The sequence below is a fragment of the Histomonas meleagridis genome (assembly GCF_020186115.1).
Source record: "Histomonas meleagridis strain 2922-C6/04-10x chromosome Unknown contig_44, whole genome shotgun sequence".
In the NCBI taxonomy this organism is placed as follows: Eukaryota; Parabasalia; order Tritrichomonadida; family Dientamoebidae; genus Histomonas; species Histomonas meleagridis.
In genome coordinates, this window is record NW_027150887.1 from 365,935 (window position 1) to 386,125 (window position 20,191).

The following is a 20,191-nucleotide window of genomic DNA, read 5'->3' on the forward strand; positions in this document are numbered from 1 at the left end:
TCCATCGAAACTCTTTTTTCTTATAAACAAGTTCGAGGCCTAATGCCCATAGATATTTAAAAGCGCATATTGAAAGTATCGAAAGATAATTCAAAGCGGAAATTACAAAGTTTGGAATCATATTTGAATTATTTGTTTTGATTTTAATTAAAAATGTTGAAAACAAAACTAATAAATAAGAAAGTAATTTCATCTTTGGTAACAAACTGGAAACAGCAATTCCAACGGAACAATATAATGTGATTAACGTAGTAAGAAATGATAAAATTGTTTTTACACTTAATTTATATAATACATCCGAAGTTGGATATATCGTTTGATATGATGAAGAGCCTTCATATAAAGAAATTGATCCCGAAAAAGTACAAACAATTTGTAATGAGTTACTTTTGATGTCAGGTTGCTCAAAGAGTTGGACTAAATTGGTGCCTTTTAATGGAATTTTTGAACTCGCGCTATAATTGGATATTATTTTTTTGTTATAAAAAAGTGTACCATTACATGCAACAAAAATAGAGTCATCTGTTTCTGCACGCGTCCTAATCTGTGTTATTACTTTGCCATTTTTGCGGAATGGTCTTTTTGCTTCGTAATTGTAAAGAATAAATAAATCTGTCTTATACATAAAATGGATGGAAGAAAAGTTGTACTTAGAGTCATCACAATAAAAGGCAGTTGTTAATAGGATTATAAAAATAACGGAAAAAATTATGATGAATGGAATGATGTTTCGTAATGTTAATTTTTCAAATGCAATAGGTTTCCCAAGGCCTTCCATGTGTTCGTAAATTTTTTGGATGAATGAAATTTTGGTTTGACTTTTATCATCGATCAGATTTTGGTTATGTTCGTTTTCCATTAATTTTTTGCTGTTATGAAACTTTTTGATACCTTACTTGGTCATCTGATTTTTTTGTGAATGACGATAATAAGCTTCAGAATATCGAACCAACCAAATTATTTTGAAAAGTGCTTTCAAATGATTTTTTACACGGAACGACATCATAGAACTGCCGATAGTAAATTCAATGATGTAAAATCGTTTTTAACAGAAAATAATATTATTGTGGCTACAGTTGGGTTTGATTTCAGGATTATAGGATAAAAATCAAGAGTTAAAAAAGAAACACTCTGTTCTTATTATTGTTATCAAAAAATTTCTTGATTCATCTGTGAAAGTTTTATGAAATTGAAAAAAAAATTGTACTTTAATTCTTATATTAAATCTTCATTAGATGAAATTTTTTTAACAGTTTCAATGTTTTTTCTATCTAATCAAAACACCAATTTATAGTTTCATCAAAAGTTTATTGAGGGTTAATAAGGTATAAAGCACTAAAAGCGCCGATTTTCAAGCTATTAATGTTATCATTATCTTCTCCTGCCGTACCAGTGAACTGTGTTTCTGTAATAAGGTCCTTCAAAGTTGTTGCGTCTTTGAACTCTTCAACGATACTTCTGAAGCCTGTAATTGTTTTTTCAGTATCTTCATAATTGATCAATACAACAATTAACTTTTGATCACTTCCATATTTCTTAACACCCAAAATTCCGGATGGATTTTGTATACTAATTCCGAGGTCTTTTACAGTATAATTATATAATGCATCATATTGATGTCTAATTGAGAGTAATTTCTTTGTGTAATCATGCAATTCTTGTTCTTTGTCAGTGAAACCTGTGATTTTACCATTGGTTCTTGCAACATTATCTGTACCAATGATATATTTGGTTGTGTTATATAATTTATCACATGGATCACTGGATGATGCTGTACAACCTGCCATTTGACCTATTTCATCACCATAGTATATAGTGATTGGACCTGTTCGACTTGTCATGATAGCTAACGCAAGTTTATGAAGCTGCCAATATGTATCATTTTTTTGTCCAATATTATATTTCAAACGCACTAAATCACCATATCGATATATATCATGATTAGTAATGAATAAGTTAAGATAGATGTCACGACCTGCTGCATGCCCATTATCATAAGCTGAGGACATAATATATGTGGCCTTTAGGTCATCAAATGGTGTAGGAGTATAATTTGGATCTTCTTGAGTGGCAAGAGATTTAACGATACGGTATCGGCCTTGAAAATCTAAAGCCGAATATAAACCATTCAAATTGATGACATTATCATAAATTTCAGCATCACTCGCCCAATTCTCTGCAAACATGTATCCTAATATACCCCATTGTTCACCTCTTGCTTTACGTTGATTACAAACGTGTTCTACTTCTCGGCGAATTTCTTGCCAATAATTATGATTATGTGTGGATCCTTTATATCGAAGTTGTTGTGTCATATCGAAACGCCAACCATCAATTTGATAGTTTTCAATCCAATATCGGACAAATTCTCTATAAAATGGTAACGAATCTGGATATGTAACACGTTCAATAGTTGGATCCGCGAACTCAACCGGTATAGGATAGTTACCTTCTGGTGATACTTTGACAAAATTACCATTATGGCCAAGAACACCATCAAGAAATACATAAATGTTACGCTTGTGAGCTTCTTCAACTAATTTTTTCAAATCGTCTGTGGTTCCAAAACGTGGGTCAATGTTGAAATAATCTGTTGCATAATATCCAGTAGATTGTAAACGGATGCCACCATAACCATCTCTTGAATCAAAGATTGGTGTAAGCCATATTCCATTAAACCCAAGGTCTTGGATGTAATCAAGAGAATTAATAATGCCTTGAAGATTACCTCGACTATCTGATGGACCATATCCTTCACCAAAGCAAACACCACCTGAACAATCGCCTTGGAAAGCAGCAACATATATTTGGTATATTCGTATATCATTGAATTTTGATGTATCGAAATCTTCATCATTAGGAACAGGTGTCGACGTTGGTGGCATTGTTGGATAAGGTGAATACGATGGTGATGGTGATTGTGTAGGTGACCTACTGGGCGTAGGTGGTTTTGTGGATTCTTCATCATCATCTCCTGGAACAAGAACAACAATAAGAACAATCGCAACTACAACTACAACTGCGACTGCTGCAATAGCAACACCAATAATTATTTTCTTGCGATTTCCTGTTGCTATTTTCAGATCTGAATCGGAAGAGTTCTCGGAATCAATCATTTGGGTTTCTGACCGTATCGTTAATCTACTTCTTTAAAAAAGTTTAATATATTTCTTGTCAAATAAGTACGTTTGTTCTCAATTTTTGCGAACGGAAGGTGAGGGTATTGAATTAACCCAAAAAGTTGCTTTTTACACATTCAAATTTCAGAGGCTCAGATCAAAACCTTCTCGAGCATTTCAAAATAATCATGGGTAAAAAACAACAAAGTGAAATAAAAGTTTCTTCATGATATCTTATATCATGAAGCAAAAGTAATCTCATGAGCATGAATGTAATATATGCACGAAGGCAAATAATTTCACATGTCATATTTTTTCACAAAGCATTTCGTTCTGGGATTCGATAATTTTTATAAATTAATTTCGGGTCACCCCTGAAAGTACTGGCACTTTTTGCCGTTTATTTATTCGGTTTGACAAACTTTGTTTTGATATGTACAAATGAAGTTGACTATCTTTGTTTAGATTCAAATGAAGGAAAAAAAACAAAAAACAAAGTTAGGCACTAAAATCATCATTGGATTCTTAATATTCGTATTCATGGGCATGTCGATTAATTGGGTTTATATTCACGATACAATTTTACCAGAATCAATTTTGGAAAAATTTGAACAATTTTCAAAAACAGAATTTGGTCACAATATTGGAACGTTTTTTAACTTCGTTTCACGTATTATTACAAAATTTTTTATATTTATTTGGAATATTATCTCATTTTTATTGGGAATAACAGTTCAACAAGATATTCAAGAAACAATTTATATTGAGGCCCCGCCCAAACGTGAGGAAGAAGTAATTGAGGAATCAAACCTAACAGAAACTATTCAAGAAGAAATAATTGAAGAACACCCAATACCAGAAAAGATCCCAGCTCCAGAAATAATTATTGAAGAAATAAACGAAACTCTTATCAAACAAATCCGAGACGAGGCCAAATTAATTCGTTCATCACTTGAGAAACTAGTGCATTCACATTCAACGCTTAAGGCATCTGTTTCCAAACTTCTTCACCTTTTTGATGAGCTTTCAAAAGGACAAACTATTCAATACAATATCACTGATGTCTTAAGTTCTATTCAGTCCAGTAATCAACAAGTTACAACAAAGCTCCAAAAAACTATCCAAGACTTTTGTGATAAATATGTTTTCTCCAACGAAGTAATACTTAATTACATTCCAAACAAGCCATTTGTTCTTAAAAGCAGCATAAAGTCACAAAATTTCCCAATTGAAATCGAATATAAAAAACATAACTTAACATTTATAACACAACAAAAGTTCCCATATTATGCGCATAAGATAAAATTCGATCCAATCGAAGAAAATAATGCAAACGCAAAAGAATTAGAAATGAACTTTTATTTACAAGGAAAACTGACACGAAGTATTGAAAAAGTGGAAATTAACGGTCAAAACGGTACAGAATGTGATGTAAAGCAAAGTTTCATGTTTGATCAAATAGTTATTCATGTAGATAACACGTTTGGTGAAGAAGACAAGGCTATTGTTCCTGTAATCCATGTTTATGAACCACCAAAATTGCATAATTCATTGTCAATAAAAAATAAAGAATTTTAGAATTTTGTTGTATTTCAAAAGGAAAACAAAGTATTAGTTCAATCAATATTACTTAGTCCATCATAGAGAAATCCAAAAAGAATCAATTTTGAAATAAATGCTATGTTAAGAATTTATGGTAATAATTTTGAATTTGTATTTGAGCTTATATATTATTCAAAAATTTGATAATACAAATGCATTTATAAGGACTATCCTAAACAAATAAAAACAGAAGAAATATGGACAATAATGACACTTTTCATTCAAAAAAATATCGGTTTTTTGGGCTGGTCGAACCTTTCCCAACATGTCACGAAGAACAGCTCGTGCACAACCAGAAAAGGTTATTTTGGATGCTGACATAAAGAATCAAGACTTCTTGTTCACACAAGAAAAGAAACAAGCCAAGGTTGTCGCATCATCAAAAGTTCGTTTCCCCAAGTATGTTCGCATCCAACGTCAACGCCGTATCCTCATGAAGCGCCTTAAGGTCCCACCTCCAGTTAACCATTTCAACCATGCTGTTGACAAAGCTACTGCTGTCCAAATCTTCAAGTTCCTTGAAAAGTATCGCCCAGAAACCAAGGCCGAAAAGAAACTCCGTCTCAAAGCAGCGGCTGAAAAATCAGAGAAGTCACTTGCTCCAGCTGATGTTTCTGCTAAAAAAGCACTTGCTTATGGTATCAAGGATGTTACATCTCTTGTTGAAGCCAAGAAAGCCAGCCTAGTGGTCATTGCTCATGATGTTGATCCAATTGAAATTGTTATTTGGCTCCCAGCCCTCTGCCGCAAGCTTGATATTCCATATGTAATTGTCAAGTCAAAGGCTCGTCTCGGTAAAGTTGTTGGAATGAAGACATGCACATGCATTGCAGTCTCTGATGTTCGCCCAGAGGATCGCAAGGCACTCTCACAAATAGTTGATTCCGTTAATGCTAACTTCTTAATGAAATATAAGGAAGAAATGCATCATTGGGGTGGTGGCGAGCTCAGTGAAAAGACAATCGCAAAACTTCGTGCTCAAGGCAAGCATGAGTAAATAAATAAATACTAATCTGCATCCAAATAAAGTTACATAAATTGTGTTTTTTTACATGGAATAACAAAATTAATCATTTTTTGGCAAGTCACTTTTATATTTTATAAAAAAAAATTGTATAGCGCGTAACAACATTTAAAAAATGAACCGATTGATTTCAATTCATAATATACGATAATGCATTATTAATTTAATGTTTAAAACATTTAATTGATTCAAAAAATGCTGCATGATCAAATAAGTTAGCTTAATTTCCAATATATGAACAACTTTCAAAAAGCTTTAGTTTCATCAATTGACGAAAATCAAGATTTATTTGTGATGATTTTTCTTAATGTTTTTTTTTATTTCATCATTACGAATTATTTTTGCAATTTCATTATGATTATAACATTCTTTAATTTATTGCTTATGATGTTTAAAATCATTATTTGTAAGTTAATCTTTTAATTAGACTGGTCCAAAATGATCTATGCAAAGCTTTTTTTGCCCCACAGAATAGTTCATAACAACATGGCACTGGATAATTTGCTGTTTTATAATGTCAGTGATAAATGCTGTAATTATATTCGATATCTGCAAGTGTTCAAATGATGTTTCTTGTTTAATACTAACTTAATAAGTTACTTCATCTTCCAGAAGAAAAAGAATTCAATGAGATCCAACACAATTTTTAAAAAGTTAAATTTAATAACATATGACTCATTTTATGCTTTAGAAAACGAAGTACAATTTCTAGAAATTTTTCTTTATGAAAAAAATTATGAATACCATATTTATTTGTTATATTCCTATTATTCTAATTTGTAATTTGTATCATAATTTATATATTGATTTTGTCTTGTTATACATTATGATCATTTAGCAAATTATTTCATGTAAAAAATTTACAACAATATTTTTTAACGAAACATTTTCCTTTTGGCTATTTATAAAAGAAATATCTTTATAAAAACAACATATCAATTGTTTGATTAAAATTAAAATCATTAATTCATCATATTATCATCATTCTTTTACATCATCATTTTGAAGAATTTTTAATATTTGAACTTTGTTATTATCTTGATTGCTTTTATTATTGATATTATTCGCATAGATTAAAAAAATTGAAGGTAACATTTATTGTTTATACATTTCTTTAAGGTTTTGTCTTGTTTCTTCAACATTTTCTTTTGACTGATATCAAATTTTCATTGAACAGCTTTTACTTCATAAAACTTATTTAGTGAAAACATTTGATTAACAATATGAAACGTTTCATATTTCTATAACAAATTGGATGCAAATAAAATTCCATTTTCAATAATTTATTCAATAAAAGTGCATTTATCCCAAACATATCATTTCACGAAGAAAGATTTCACCAAATTTATTTGCTCTTCATTCATTTCGCCTGTTTCCAGTGTGAACTCCACGTTCCGATTTATAGCTTCAGGATATTTATCCATCAAAGTCACCAACTTCTCTTTATGCGGCAGAAACACTTCTTCGAAAATTGGCTCTTCTTCTTGGAATGCGTCATCGAAAAGACATCGAACAAATACCGCGGCGGCGATTTCCGAGCAAATTTCAACGTTTTCGATGTCTTCGATTGGATCTGATATCGTAACTAATGAGTCGATGAAATCACTCGAATTGTCGTTAAAAATGGTAGGAAACTGTTCAACTTCACTCAGAGGTATTCCAGTGACTTCGGCAATTTTGTATATAAATTTGTCATGTGAAAGATTATAACAATTCTTTGGAATATTCAAATATGTATTGATCATAAAGTCTAATGAAATGGTTTTGTTGGAATAGAGGAAGGCATAGACCATATATAAAATGCCCCATAATGTCGGATTTTCTTCATCTTGAACAATCTTACAATAATTGTTGGTTTCGCGTTTTAGCAATGATGTAAGTAAAGAATTTTCCATTTTGGAATTGATAAAAAGATCTGAAACATATTGTGCATATCCATAATCACTCTTCAAATGATGTGGTAATGAATTAAAACATACACGTACTAAAGTTTGCGGAATCATTCCTTGAGGTGGTTCTTTTAAGTTATGTAAATATCCAAATTCAATACTTTGAGAATTATCAACATCATCAAAAGATTGTAAATTAATAGAAGGTGATTTTTTGACTACCAATAATGGTTTCTTAGTTACAGAACCATTTTTTATGATTAGATTAGTGTTCCATTTGTTTGCTCTTAAAGAAAAAAGTTCCGAAACAAGGAATTTAACGTGCCCACGGTTTGAACGGTTTTCATCTAAAAAAGTGAAAAACGTTTCACCGATTTCAGGCGCACTCTCGTCAAATGCTTTCCCACATATATACATACCAGTACGAAGAACTTCAATAGCCATTTCAAGTGATTGCTTATCAATAACATCATTAAAATAATCATTGATTTGGTATTTTGTAATTAGACCAGAAGTAAATAAACAGCCATTCCAAGAAATAATACTTTGTAAGGAACCAACAGGAACTTGCTTAAGAGAGTTCAGACGAAATCCAGCCTGAAGACTTCTATCAACTAATGTTTGCTTAAATTCTTGGTTTTCTTGACTAAGTTGTATTGCAAGCCTAATCAAAGACCCAAGCTGTGGGTTTCTTTCAGGAAATTCGGAGTTAGCTGTTGCTAAATCTAAAAACAAATCGACAATAATATCCCACGATAAATGTAATCCTACAATATTATCCTGTACTTCCTTCATATTGCCTGGGTTTAGACGATTTATCCATATCTGTGCCTGAGATTTAAGTGAATCAATAGAATTTTCATCATATAACCCGCATTCTTTAGCCAACGCAGATCCAACAAATCTTCCAGACTCATGTTCGACGAGGCGTTGTTGTACTTTTTGCTTGTTTTTATCTCGTTTGGATTTATTATTATTTCTTTTTCCATTATTTCGATTTTTCTTCTTTTGATCAAAGAGATTTAAAAATATTAAAAATCCAGGGGATGTTATCTTCTTTTGTGGTTGGTTTTTTGGTTGTAAAAGTAATATATCTTCGACTGAATAAACATCTTTAATTGGGAGATATGGCTTCTTTTCTGGCTTTTGTGCATGGGCGTTATTTCCTTTTGACTTTTTGTCGTTGATTTGTCTTTTTTCTGAAAGAGAAGATAAATTTGAAAGAGATGCTGAAACAGGAAAATTATGAAATAAAGGTACTTGTTTACTTGGCGGCCTCTTTTCAACGATCAATTCTTGTTTTTTCTGTACACGGAAAGATTGACTCATACCAATGGAAAATGGAGTTGTAATTGTTTTATTTGAATTTCTTTCAACCTTAATAACATGCTGAGGTGGCTTTTGTGGCAAATGTTGGGGTGGCTGATAGCGTCCATATGTTTTTTGCATTGGTGCGCGACCACGATCCATCTGTCTCAATCCAGAATCCGAATTCAATGAGGAAAGAGGTTATGATATTGAATTTTTCTGAACAAAATTTTACCTCAGAATGCAGACTTAAGCTTCGGTCTTTATTACAAAAAAAATTTATCGATAAAATTCATTTTACAAACAAATTTATCTTATTCCAACTCTCCTTAATCTTGGATTGCCTTGCATTACTGGAAGTTTTTGTTGTGGCTCATATATTTGTTGATGAATATTAGCTTGTTGTCTTAAATGGTTATATTGATTATTATTAGGTTTATATCTTGGATCTTGACAAGCTGGTTGTTGTTGAATTTGTAAGACCTGTATTTGATTTGGTTGTCTCCATCTTGGATCTCTATTCTGGACTACGTTTTGATTGTTATTATACCCATCGTAACAATTTTGTTTTCTTTGATATAGATTTCTTTGTTCACAATATTGTTGTGGTATTCTTCTTGGTGCAGGAATTTGATCTCTTTGTACTGGTGCAGGAACTCTTATTTCTGGTACTCTTCCTTTTACATCTTGTGGCCGAACTCTAATTTCTGGTGCCTTTGATTTTATATCATTTGGTATTTCAACAATATCAGGAATAGGTTCTCTCATTGGTACATTTCTTATTGAACTTAGACGAACAGGATTTTTTCTACGTTGAATTTCATCTGAAGGGATTTTGTTTGGACTCCACCAATCTTGATCAACTATCGCTTTTAATTCTGGTGTAGAAACTCTTGAAATATCTTTTCCTGAAAGTGGCGCATCTTTTTTCATATGCATTCTTTGTTCAATCGGCTTAACATAACCATTTTTCTCGTCATATGATGGATTTGGAAGATTAACATTTCGGATATTATTTAAAGGAACTTTAATTGTTGATAACAAATGATAAGAATAACTTTTTCGAAGTGGAGTTTTTGGTTGGAACATATCAAGAAGATGTTTTCTATCTTTTACGCATTCCATATTAAGAACTTCTTCTGCAGATGGACGAATTAATGGGTTAACTTGTAGTAAACGTTTTAAAACTGAGTTTAATTCTGCAGAATACTTTTTTGGCATAATATAATTTCCAATACATATTTTACGTGCAAGTTCTTCAGATGTACGACCCATAAATGGAAATGAAAATGTCATTAATTCATATAAAAGAACTCCAAGTGACCACATATCGCATTTTTGGTCATATGGATTCTTTTTCCAGACTTCTGGAGCAAGATATAATGGTGTTCCGATTTGAGTACGTGCAAGTTGTCGATTATGAAGAACTGTAGAGATACCTAAATCGGCAATTTTGGCAAGATCTGGAGCAGACAAAAGTACATTGGCTGTTTTCAAATCTCGATGAAGAACACCGCAAGAATGAAGAACACGAAGACCTTCAAGTATTTGGAGAAGAAATCTCCATATTGCTTCTTCTTGAAGTGGCTTATTTTTTCTTTTCCTTCTTGCAATAAGGTTTGATAAATCACCAAGTTGCGCATATTCAGTAACAATGCAAAGACGTTTTTGATCACAAAATGCTTCATGAAATCTGATAATAAATGGAGATGTAAAAGAAGCCATAATTCTTATTTCATTAATTGAATCTTCAATTTCTCTTCTTGATAATTTTGATAAATTAACAATTTTTATAGCATATGTTTGGCCATCACTAATCCTTGTTGCCTTATATACTTTTCCATATGAACCTTCACCTAAAACGCATTGTTCAATGAATCCCGAAATATTCATTTGAAATAAACGTACAGTATATAAATGTAAACGTACATTACACCAAAAAGTGCCATAAATCCATCCGTTGACAATCAGCAATCCAAACTATTTACCTGCGTTTACAATAATCTTTTGGGAATTGGAGTGCTCAACATGCAAATGATCAAACATTCCAAAATTTTTGTCATTGAAAAAAATCAATTGATCAAAAAATTTCTATTAACTATTACCAGCAGATTGGTATACTCAACCTAAAACAAAACAAAAATTAATTTGGTTTCACTTTAATAAAGTTACTTTTTGTTTTTCATTACTTCGGCAAATGCTGCTTTAAAAGCAGGAACAGCCCTTTCTATATCCTCTGGTGGCTTGCAGTAAGACAAGCGGAAGAATCCGGGAGCCTTGAATCCAGATCCTGGAACAATAATAACAAAGTGGTCGGCCATCTTTTCGCAGAATTCCCATTCGCCAATGCCGTCTGGGATCTTCGGGAAGATGTAGAAGGTGCCCTCTGGTTTCACATATTTGATTCCGCAATCATCAAGCATCTTGCAAATGATATCACGAGACTTATTATAAAGTTCAACGTTAGATGTAGCTGGCATAACCTTTGGAATAATACGCATATGGAGGCGGTTAGCATGAACAAATCCGAGAATTTCATTAGAGTGAGCCAAGCAATGAATAAGAAGTTTGTTATTTTCAAGAAGAGGGTTGACAATCATACAACCAAATCTTTCACCTGGGATAGAGATATCTTTGGATACAGAATATGCAATAATACTATGAGGATATGACTTGAAGATTTTGTGGCAATGAACTCCTGGTGCAACAACACGTGTATATACATCATCAGAAAGAATATAGATTGGTCTTCCATATTCTTTTGATTTCCTCTTAAGAACTTCACACATGGCATCAACACATTCTTGTGTGTAGACAATACCTGTTGGGTTCTGTGGTGAGTTGATGATAACACATCTTGTTAATGGTGTGATATATTCTTCAAGGCGTTGAGCATTAATCTGCCAGCCTTCTTCGAATGTTGTTGGAACATCAACTACTGTTCCATGGAAGTTTTCCACATAAAATGGATACTCAAGGAAGTATGGAGCAACACAGCAAACTTCATCACCTGCACTCAAAATTGTTCTAAGAACAACGTTCATAGCTCCTGCACAACCAGATGTCAAAACAATATGTTCTGGTCCAATTTGAACGTCTTGGATTTTGGAAAACATTTCTGCAAAAACTTTACGGCAAGCTAAATCACCCATTGTAGATGAATAACCATGGGAAAGTGGAAATTCTTCATTTGCGACTTCGATAAGAGCTTTATAATATTCGGGTGGTGGTGGAATTCTTGGATTTCCTAATGAAAAATTATGAACGGCATCTGGTCCATATTGTTCTGCAAGTGCATCAGCTTTATCCGACATTTTTCGAATCATAGAACCGCGGGTAGAGACTTTCAACATATAAGGAGAGAGCATCTGGTAAAGTGACATGAAAAACCGTTCCGTTTCATTCAAATCAAAACGATCACAAAGACTATACAAAAACCGTCGCCTGAATCGATTCAACTTTTTCTGTTGTTTTCAGTCCATCGACTTTTTTTGCGATCAGAATGTGAATTGTTGTTTCCAAAAAATTGAATTCAATTTGTGATTTTAAATAAAACTTTTTGAAAAAGAATTCAACGCGATTTGATCGTTTACTTTCTCATTAAATTTAATGAGAAAAACTTTTTTATGCATTCAGAATCATTAAAAAAATTAAATGCTTTTCGTTATTCTTTACATTTTAAACAAGAAACTTAATAGTATAACTTTAACTTTGAGAAGATTTTTGAATTCAAAAAATCCTAATCTAGCATTCACGCATCAAATTGGAACAAGAAAATATTAAAAATTTCTCATGAATGTGATTCCTGCAGAAAAACAGCTGATGCTAATTTCTTTGACACTTTTTCGATGCCAAATCCGTATTCTTCGTATTTCGCAATTGCATACCCGTACCACATCTGTGCGATTCTCATTTCCTTAGGGAACTTTATTCCTTCGAAAAACAAGTCGCCAACATATTCATAGATTTCGCCTGATTTATATTTCATTTTTGTGAGTTCTGTTGCTCTCTTTACCCATTCCTTTTCATTGCATGCAACACCCATATGTATTAGTGCAATTGGGTCAAGTTTACATCGTGAAAAGAAATAAAGTCCATTTTTGATCTCTCTTTTGGATGAATTTTCATGGAAAAGCATCAAGCCACACATGCAGCAGCCTACTTCACTTCCTAATTCGGCCGCATTACGAAAACATATGAATGCTTGATTATAATCTTTGAGAAGATAACATATGAAACCACAAGAAACTTGTGACTCTGAATCATCTACAGCAAAGAATTTGTTGCGCCAGATTTCACAATCAAAAAGTGTTTGAGGAGCACTACTTCTAATTTGATTTAGAACTAGTGTACAACATTGAAGATTTCGTTGAGAGTAATCTGATGTAGCATATCTGAAAAGTTGGATAACACGAGATGTTGGTGAATTTGAAGGGAATAAAGTGATTGGAATTTTGTTTTTGTTTTCTTTTGGAGGAGGCTTGGCGGTTTGTATCGGCGTTGTTGTAACGTATTTAACTGGAAAAGTGACGGTGCGAGGCATACTATTAAATGGAGCAAATTGTTGTACGTGTGCTTTAACTGAAGATAATGGTGGATAAGAGAAATCATTTGAAAAGTTGGCCTTAAGGAGAGGAGAAAAGTTATATTGTTGAGATTTAAGGATGTTATATCGAGTTCCTATGGAAAGCCATTGGAAAAAGAGTTTTATATCTTCGGGTTTCCCATTTAATTCTACAATAATTTTGTTGACAGCAGATAACATTCCTTGAGAGGCACAAAAGCGAAGCCACTTCAAAAGTAATTGATGAATTGATTGTTTGTTGTTTCCATTAAGATTGTGTGAGAGGTGTTGTAGTGCAGTTGCTATTGTTGTTGCAGTAAGAATTGATTTTGTTTGGAAATAATGACGAGCTAAATATTTTAAAGATTTTTGATAGTTTGATGCGTGTAAATGATACTCTCCAATAAGAGAAAGAGCTTGATTGGAACGAATTCGGAGAGCTCTTTGATACCAACGCAAAGGTAAATCAGAATTTGCTTTATGTGTTGAATAAATTATTCCAATTAAGTTAGTTGCTTCTTTGGATTTAAGTTTTGCCGCCTCAGTTAAAAATTCGATTGCTGCTTCCACTTCACCAATGTTTAATGCCAAGATGCCGAAGTATAAAAATTGTCTTACATTTCCATAAGAAAGAAAAGCAGATAAAATGGAAATTATATTTGACTTACATAATACAGGATTTTCCTTTCTATTTTTTGACCAAGCAAAGAATAAATCTAAAGATAATTTTGGAAATTGTCTTGGAGAATTCGAATCTAAACAACGATTTGAGAAAATTTCTACTGTTGTAATTTGATTATTAAAAGCAGGGCTTTTATGATGAAGAAGCATTTCAGGTGAAGGAACAACAATCATGAAGATATGACGACCGTTTATTTACTCTAGGGAGACGTTTATTTCTTGATCGTCTTTCCCTCATAAAAAGGAATTTATAATGATGAAATTTCTGTAGGTTATTTAACTTAGTGCCATCAAATGAAAATCGTCGTTACTTTTATCAGATAAAAGCAATAAGATGATTCTTTCTGAAGAATTCAACGTTGACTTCACCAAAGTGTTTGCCAAGATCGTATAACCGTTGTTTTTGATAGAAACCGCTTTCTATTTTCATGGGGCTAATTAAGTACTTCTTCTGCATCAATTCACGAGGTAACCCAATCGTTATCCGTGCATTTCTTACCGAACCAGTTCACAGCGTTGTTGAGACCTTCTATGCCAAAATTGCATCCACCAATCCACCGCCAGCAGTATTTCGTTGCGATAACATGAACTTTGCATATATTTGCGAAGCTCAACTTTACTTCGTCATTGTAACAGAAGAATCTATGTCACCATCACTTTTACTCGAACTTCTTTCTCGCATTGTATCCGTTATTTCAGATTATGCAGGGCGTTGTACCGAACTTATTATGCAACAAAACCTTGGTTTAGTTTATGAAATTGTAGATGAAGTTCTTTCATTTGGTTGTCCACAAGCAACAGATTCATCAAATCTTCTTCATCTTGTTCATAACACAGTCAAATATGATAAAGGACTTAACCTTGGAGGTGTTGTTCTTTTAGGACCCTTTGATAACCAAGACTTTGATCGACCACTTGCATTATCTGTTGATCAAAGAAGTTTATCCACAAACGAAGTCTTCTTTATCCTCGATGAACGTATAGAAGCACAACTTACAGTCGACAACAACATAATCCGATCCACCATTACTGGTGTCGGAACAATCAAGTCATTCCTTCAAGGCCAGCCCTCAATTCTTATTCAGTTTGATCCACAAATGACCGTTGCCACACGCTCCATTCCTCAGAATCTCTTATTGAAATATGATGATATTGTATTTGCACCATTTGTCCAATCCCAATCATTTGACAGTGACCGATCCATCTCCTTTGCACCACCAGAAGGCACATCCAACATTTTCAGGTACCGTACAACCCGATCATTCCAAACACCATTTACTATCACACCAGTTTTCGAAAACAAACAAACTAAAGCAGTCGTTCTCCGTCTTTCAATTCGATCCCATTATGACCCCGATGATATTCCACCAGAAGTTAAAGTCGTTTTCCAATGTCCTGTTGAAATCTCTAATGCCTCATGCGAACTTCCACCTGTTGTTGAGTCAACCCAAAGCAGCGAATACAATCCTAAGACAAGACAAGTCACTTGGACAATCCAGAAATTCCCTGGTCTTCAAGAATTTTCTGGAAGATTCCGATTTATCTTCGACAATGGCATTCCTTGCGCAGCTGAGAACATATTGGGTCCAATCTCATTGCAATTCTCGCGTACTGGAAAGTTGCCAAGTGGTTTGACAATTAAGAATTATGTCGTTTCGACATCTGGTTCATCAACGCCACCAAAGAGGTGGATTAAGGAAATTAGTACTGCAACGTGCATGACGTTTAACTTCATTTAAACAATCGATGAATATCTTTTGTTTAAGGTGAAAAGAATAAATCAAACTTTAAATGAACGATAAAACTTTTTGAATACTAAATGAGAAATGAAATAAAATTTGATTCTTCATATGTCATTAACCAACAAGTAATCATTTGCAAATGTTGAGCTTTTTTACTGTAACTGGAGTTTAGCTTCAACTTTTACTTTTTCACAGAAATAATCGTTTTCATGATTATATTTTCTTGTTGAATTTATAGATTTAAATTTTCAGGAAACGAAATGCTTCCCTTTTTATCTTGTTATATTGACAATTATTTCAGTAAAGCAAGAAAGAAAAATATGAAACTGTTCAAAATACCGTTAAATTACCCTTATTTTTACCCATTTTCTCAAGTTGGCCGGATAAACAGCGTATCGGCGCGGTTTTGACATTAAAATGGATCAGATTCCCTTCATCAGCGCACGCATCGTTGAATTAGAATCAATTATGAGCGAGAAAAAGCGTAACATCGCTCGTTTGCAAGCTCAAAGAAATGAATTAAACATGCAAGTCAGAGATTTAAAAGATGAAATTTTCCATCTCCAAGAGAATCCTTCTGATGTAGCAGAACTTATCAAGAAAGTCGGTAAAAACAGAGCACTTGTTAGCAATAACCACGAAGGAAAATATTTAGTTATGGTCGATGATGATGTTGATATCAGCGGTGTTCAATCTGGTACACGTGTAGCTCTTCGTAGTGACACTTCAGTTCTTCATCGTATTCTACCCACCAAAGTGGATCCATTAGTTGCCTTAATGAAAGTCGATAAAGTTCCAGATTCCACATACGAAATGATTGGTGGTTGTGACAAGCAAATCAAAGAAATCAAAGAAGTTATTGAACTTCCCATCAAGCATCCTGAATTATTTGAATCAGTTGGTATTGCTCAACCAAAAGGTGTTCTCTTATACGGTCCACCAGGCACAGGTAAGACTCTTTTAGCTCGTGCCGTTGCTCATCATACTGATACAACATTTATCAGAGTATCTGGATCTGAACTTGTCCAAAAATACATTGGCGAAGGAGCACGTATGGTCCGAGAGCTCTTTGTTATGGCTCGTCAACATGCCCCATCCATTATTTTCATGGATGAAATTGATTCAATCGGAAGTAGCCGTGGCCAAGGCAAACGTAGCGATAGCGAAGTACAGCGTACTATGCTTGAATTATTGAACCAACTCGATGGCTTTGAGTCATCCAATAACATCAAAGTGATTATGGCAACAAATCGAATTGATTGTTTGGATCAAGCATTATTACGTCCCGGAAGAATTGATAGGAAAATAGAGTTCCCTAACCCGGGAGACGCCGGTAGACTCCAAATTTTGAGGATCCATTCTCGAAGAATGAATCTGCAAAGAGGCATCGACCTCAAGAGAATTGCCGCGGAAACAAGTGGAGCATCGGGAGCTGAGCTAAAGGCTGTGTGTACAGAGGCGGGTATGTTCGCATTGAGAGAAAGAAGAGTTCATGTGACGCAAGAAGACTTCGATATGGCTGTGTTTAAGGTAACGAAGAAGGACGACAAACGTAGTATGAGTATAAAGCAAATGCTTAAATGAAAAGTAATAAAAATTTTTTTGGAAAATTAAATAAAATATTCAGAATAACGCAATTGGTGAAATGGGACTTAAATGTGTTTGTTGTGACATACAAATTTGCTGATGTGACTACAGATTTGCTGATGTGAAAGATTTGATTTATTTTTTTCAAATAAAAATTTTTATGTTTTTAACAGGTTATAGTACACATTATTGAGTAAGATAATTTTAAAGGTTAAGTAAAAATAGTAAATAGTAAGAATTGCAACATTTATTTCATAGTGGCAAATATTTATAAAAAAAACTAAGAAAAGTTATGTATTTGCATAACTAAATATGTTTTTTATTGGATAGTTTTAATCATTTTGAGAAGTTCCTCAAGTTTTAAGGAATTTTACGTGTGATATGTGTTAAAAATAACACGACTTTATGACAGTACTTAAAAAGTTGTCACCACTAATTCAATTCTTTGATTTTACAACGGTGTCAAGGGATATTCACTGGCAGCTGATGGAAGTTTCAAGAAAGATTTTCGAGTCTAATCTAATTTATTAATAAAAAATTACATCTCCTGTGAAAAAAAGGCAAAGCATACTAAAAATACTTCGAGAACAATAAGGAAAATCCAACAAAATATCAGTAAAGATTTTGAAATCTTCCAATATGTGTTATTGGATGTTTGATTCTGTTCAAGTTGTATGTGTTTTTTCAATTCATCTATGCAATCTTTCAGCTCTTCTTGTTTAATTTCAAGTCTTTTGCAAAAAACACAATTTTCTTTATGGCTTAGGGTCTCCCTTTCTTTTTCTAGATAATCTTCTCTGTCTTCATTATACTTTTCTTGAGAAATGTAATATTGAATTGATTGCCGTGGAGAACCTGAAAGGTATTTTGATTGATCCATTATCATGGTGGAACTGTTAATAATTGGATGATGACTTTGTGTCTCTTGAAGAGTTGTTCCGTTCATCAAAAATGATTTTGTTATTAACGGTCATCTAAACATAAAAATCCTTTCAATGCTTTGCTCTGAAAAACTTTTTGCTATCAAAAGTTTGATTTATTGAGAAGATTCTATGAATTCAGCTTTTCAACGTATCTATCAAAATTTTATGAAATAATATCGCAAAAAATGTTCACCCCTATTCAACCCCCCACACAAATCCTAACTTCCGCAATAACCTTTTCAAAAGCCTCTGAAATTTTCAGTGATAATTAATTGAAAAATTCAATAAAAAATTTTTGTCAACATTCACCCCACAGTCAGATATCGTTCCCAACAATATTAAATAAAAGGTCCATTCACTACTAAAAATTATTACTGGCACGTTGGCTAAAAGTATTTTGCAGTCAAGTTATGCCATGAAATTTAGATAATTTTTTATCAATCCAAATTCGAGATTTTTTATATTCAATATGTACATATTATTATATTCAAATGTGGGTTGAATTAGAATTGTGTCAAATAAATGTTCTAATTAACAAAGAATAACTTGATGAAAATGTGATAAATGAATTTTTTTTTCTAAATGCATAAAAATTTTTATATAAACTAAAAATGTCCATTAAAGGATCTAGCCTTGATACAAAAATTTTAAAATTATCCCATTGACGAATGAGAAAAATGGACAAGAAAACTGGATTTGACAATAAAAATTGCAAGCAAAACGATGAAAATCAATTCAAAGATATGCAAACTTATCATAAACTCTATCTTGATTCCATTTTTTATTTTATGGTAAATTTTATAATTTCCACGTGATTTACCAAATGAATAATCTATTCTTAAATGATGAAACATTTTCTTCTTCCCAGACATCAACCAGAAAATTGAAAAGGAAAAAGTTTCGAGTTATCGCTTTCACACAAATCTTCATTGAAATCCAGCACAATTTGAGAACTAGTTTTTGACAAGTTTTTTCTAACAATTTTCTGATGCGTGTTTGGCAGATTTAAATGACCAGGGAAAGCATTCGTAACGAACCAATTCTTGACGACGAAATCGTACAGCAAAATGAGGAGCTTATGGAGCAAAAGTTTCCAGATTTTCTTATGAACGAATGGAATGAAAATGTTGTTCCAATTATTAATACAATAATTTCAAATTATAAGACAATGCCGAAGGAAGAACTCAGATCTCAAGCTCACAAATGCGCAGGATCAGCTCTTCAAATTGGAGGTAACCAACTCGGAATTGCTTTACGTACAATCTCTCATATGGTTCAAGCAGGCAACATCGAAGCGGCTAACGGAATTTTGGAAGATCTTCCAGGATACCTCGACACTTTTCAGAAAATTGTTAAGGAATCTCAATAAATAATAATTCAAGCATTTTACAGATATGATGTGCACAAAGCAGAGTCTTTTGTTGGATGTGTGTTGCATGTTGTTACAATTTTTTGATCATATTTGCCCTCTTTTTTGTCCGTCCCTTCCATCTGACATTTCACTTTTTGATTCAATTTTTGATGAGGACGATTTCCCTTTGAAATTTTGACGAATTATAAGCCATTCAATTTCATATCAAAAAGTGACTGAAAAAATTGAAAATTTATCACGATCTATGTAAAATTATTCTAATTAATTTAAAGGTTTGATTACGATTTCTAAATTTCAGAAAAAGTATTCAAGAAATTTTGATGAAATGAAGGAATCCTTTAAAACTGAAGTTCATGAATGGAAGAATAAAAAAGTTAAAA

At 32.9% G+C, this 20,191-nt stretch overlaps 9 protein-coding genes across 9 annotated transcripts; 4 read left to right on the forward strand and 5 right to left on the reverse strand.

The window, feature by feature from the left end:
* Nucleotides 1–1,307: 1,307 nt before the first annotated feature.
* GO595_006422 (Alpha amylase, catalytic domain containing protein) lies at nt 1,308–3,116 on the reverse strand (the record flags this gene model as incomplete). Its single annotated transcript, XM_067919773.1, has 1 exon — nt 1,308–3,116. The coding sequence occupies one exon, from the start codon at nt 3,114–3,116 to the stop codon at nt 1,308–1,310; it is 1,809 nt and encodes a 602-aa protein (XP_067773300.1).
* A 1,870-nt stretch (nt 3,117–4,986) lies between these two features.
* On the forward strand, nt 4,987–5,718 carry GO595_006423 (ribosomal protein L7Ae; the record flags this gene model as incomplete). Its single annotated transcript, XM_067919775.1, has 1 exon — nt 4,987–5,718. One exon carries the CDS (start codon nt 4,987–4,989, stop codon nt 5,716–5,718), a length of 732 nt encoding a protein of 243 aa, XP_067773301.1.
* Nucleotides 5,719–7,061: 1,343 nt separating this feature from the next.
* Nucleotides 7,062–9,104, reverse strand: GO595_006424 (uncharacterized protein; the record flags this gene model as incomplete). The annotated part of the gene is made up of 1 exon (XM_067919776.1): nt 7,062–9,104. The coding sequence occupies one exon, from the start codon at nt 9,102–9,104 to the stop codon at nt 7,062–7,064; it is 2,043 nt and encodes a 680-aa protein (XP_067773302.1).
* A 147-nt stretch (nt 9,105–9,251) lies between these two features.
* Nucleotides 9,252–10,835, reverse strand: GO595_006425 (AGC family protein kinase; the record flags this gene model as incomplete). Its single annotated transcript, XM_067919777.1, has 1 exon — nt 9,252–10,835. One exon carries the CDS (start codon nt 10,833–10,835, stop codon nt 9,252–9,254), a length of 1,584 nt encoding a protein of 527 aa, XP_067773303.1.
* Nucleotides 10,836–11,110: 275 nt separating this feature from the next.
* On the reverse strand, nt 11,111–12,310 carry GO595_006426 (putative aspartate aminotransferase; the record flags this gene model as incomplete). Its single annotated transcript, XM_067919778.1, has 1 exon — nt 11,111–12,310. The coding sequence occupies one exon, from the start codon at nt 12,308–12,310 to the stop codon at nt 11,111–11,113; it is 1,200 nt and encodes a 399-aa protein (XP_067773304.1).
* A 422-nt stretch (nt 12,311–12,732) lies between these two features.
* Nucleotides 12,733–13,707, reverse strand: GO595_006427 (uncharacterized protein; the record flags this gene model as incomplete). Its single annotated transcript, XM_067919779.1, has 1 exon — nt 12,733–13,707. The coding sequence occupies one exon, from the start codon at nt 13,705–13,707 to the stop codon at nt 12,733–12,735; it is 975 nt and encodes a 324-aa protein (XP_067773305.1).
* Nucleotides 13,708–14,615: 908 nt separating this feature from the next.
* On the forward strand, nt 14,616–15,926 carry GO595_006428 (Adaptor complexes medium subunit family protein; the record flags this gene model as incomplete). Its single annotated transcript, XM_067919780.1, has 1 exon — nt 14,616–15,926. One exon carries the CDS (start codon nt 14,616–14,618, stop codon nt 15,924–15,926), a length of 1,311 nt encoding a protein of 436 aa, XP_067773306.1.
* A 420-nt stretch (nt 15,927–16,346) lies between these two features.
* Nucleotides 16,347–17,513, forward strand: GO595_006429 (26S proteasome regulatory subunit 8-like A; the record flags this gene model as incomplete). Its single annotated transcript, XM_067919781.1, has 1 exon — nt 16,347–17,513. One exon carries the CDS (start codon nt 16,347–16,349, stop codon nt 17,511–17,513), a length of 1,167 nt encoding a protein of 388 aa, XP_067773307.1.
* Nucleotides 17,514–19,448: 1,935 nt separating this feature from the next.
* GO595_006430 (uncharacterized protein) lies at nt 19,449–19,808 on the forward strand (the record flags this gene model as incomplete). Its single annotated transcript, XM_067919782.1, has 1 exon — nt 19,449–19,808. One exon carries the CDS (start codon nt 19,449–19,451, stop codon nt 19,806–19,808), a length of 360 nt encoding a protein of 119 aa, XP_067773308.1.
* Between the last annotated feature and the right edge of the window lie 383 nt (nt 19,809–20,191).